Source organism: Aptenodytes forsteri, unplaced genomic scaffold, assembly GCF_000699145.1.
Source record: "Aptenodytes forsteri isolate BGI_AS27 unplaced genomic scaffold, ASM69914v1 Scaffold156, whole genome shotgun sequence".
NCBI lineage: Eukaryota > Metazoa > Chordata > Aves > Sphenisciformes > Spheniscidae > Aptenodytes > Aptenodytes forsteri.
The window spans coordinates 715,581-717,084 of NW_008794166.1; the positions used below are offsets into that span (position 1 = coordinate 715,581).

Below are 1,504 nucleotides of genomic sequence, written 5' to 3' on the forward strand. Positions count from 1 at the left end.
GTGGGGGGGGACATCGCTGAGCTGAAGCCAGGACAGGTACGGAGCACCGGGGGGGCACCGGGTGTCCAGCGGGGTCAGAGGTCCCCAGGGATGCCCCGGGCGGGCAGGGGGGACAGGAGAGGACGGGCAGCCTGCCCACGCTCCCGAGGGCCACGTCCCACAGGGCACCCTGACGCTGCTCACCAACGAGAGGGGCGGCATCGTAGACGACCTCATCATCACCAACACTTCAGAAGATCACCTCTACGTGGTGTCCAACGCCGGCTGCACTGACAAGGACTTGGCCATCATGAGGGTACGGGGCTGCCTGAGCCCCACGGGAGGTGGGGACACGCGGTGGGAATGAGTCGTCCAATCTTTTGGTGACGTCTGTGGCTGCGTGGGGTGAGGTGGCCACGGCCACATGTGGGGCTGGCACCAGCCTGGTCCCTGTGCTAGCAGCCCACTGTCACCCTGGCAGGGCAGAGCGGCGGAGCTGCAGGCTGCCGGCAGTGACGTCCACCTGGAGGTGTCGGACAACGCGCTGCTAGCTCTGCAAGGTAGCGGGGGCTCTGTGTGGGCTGGCACCAAGCATCACCATGTGGGGGTCTCACCCTCAGTGGGCGCTGGACTGCGCCCTCCTCTGGGTCCTTGCCCGATGGATGTCAGTGCCCTCCCCACATCCCCCCCTTCCCTGGACACTGCCGTCCCCTAGAGCCACTTGCCTCCCCAGGTCCCTCGATGGCACGGGTGCTGCAGGCAGGGCTGCCAGACGACCTGGCCAAGCTCTCCTTCATGAACAGCATCACCACGACGGTCTTCAGCGTGCCGGGCTGCCGGGTCACGCGCTGCGGCTACACCGGCGAGGATGGCGTGGAGGTACCCCGGGAGCCATGCCAGCACCACACACCCCCCCCCCCACCCTACGCAGGGGAAGGCTGTGCCCCGCTGACCCTGCCCGTGTCCCCCTGCAGATCTCGGTGCCCACTGGGCGGGCGGTGGAGCTGGCTGAGCGGCTGCTGGGTGTCCCTGAGGTGTGGCCAGCAGGGCTGGCAGCCAGGGACAGCCTGCGCCTGGAGGCCGGGCTCTGCCTCTACGGCAACGACATCGACGAGACCACCACACCTGCTGAGGCTGGGCTGCTGTGGACCTTGGGTAGGTCAGGGCCACGTCCGCCCCCACCTCCTCCTCAGGGCAGGCAGAGGGGCGAGGTGCCCCCACGTCCCCAACGGGGTGTAAGGGGACCAGGTGGGCATCGCCGACCCTCACCCGTCTCTGCCCTGCAGGGAAGCGCCGGCGCGCAGCCATGGACTTCCCCGGGGCAGCCATCATCATGGCGCAAGTGAAAGAGAAGCCGAAGCGCAAGCGCGTGGGGCTGACATCGGTGGGACCCCCCATCCGGCCCCACATGGCCATCCTGGGCCCCGAGGGAACACCTGTGGGTAGGTGGGGGCAGCAGGGCTAGCACGGGCATGGCCCCAAGCTGTGGTCACGGCAGGGGGCGGGGGGGGGGGGGGCAGCCACC

At 69.0% G+C, this 1,504-nt stretch overlaps 1 protein-coding gene across 1 annotated transcript in view; it reads left to right on the top strand.

Moving 5' to 3' along the window:
- Positions 1-6: 6 nt before the first annotated feature.
- The window catches only part of AMT (aminomethyltransferase), a gene marked incomplete at its 5' end in the record, with an annotated part of 1,716 nt that continues 218 nt past the window's right edge, over positions 7-1,504 (top strand). The window contains 6 exons of the mRNA XM_009281160.1: positions 7-36; positions 164-295; positions 461-539; positions 713-858; positions 954-1,134; positions 1,266-1,425. Of these exons, the coding sequence (XP_009279435.1) occupies positions 7-36; positions 164-295; positions 461-539; positions 713-858; positions 954-1,134; positions 1,266-1,425 (728 nt within the window). The remainder of the gene's footprint in view (positions 37-163; positions 296-460; positions 540-712; positions 859-953; positions 1,135-1,265; positions 1,426-1,504) is intronic.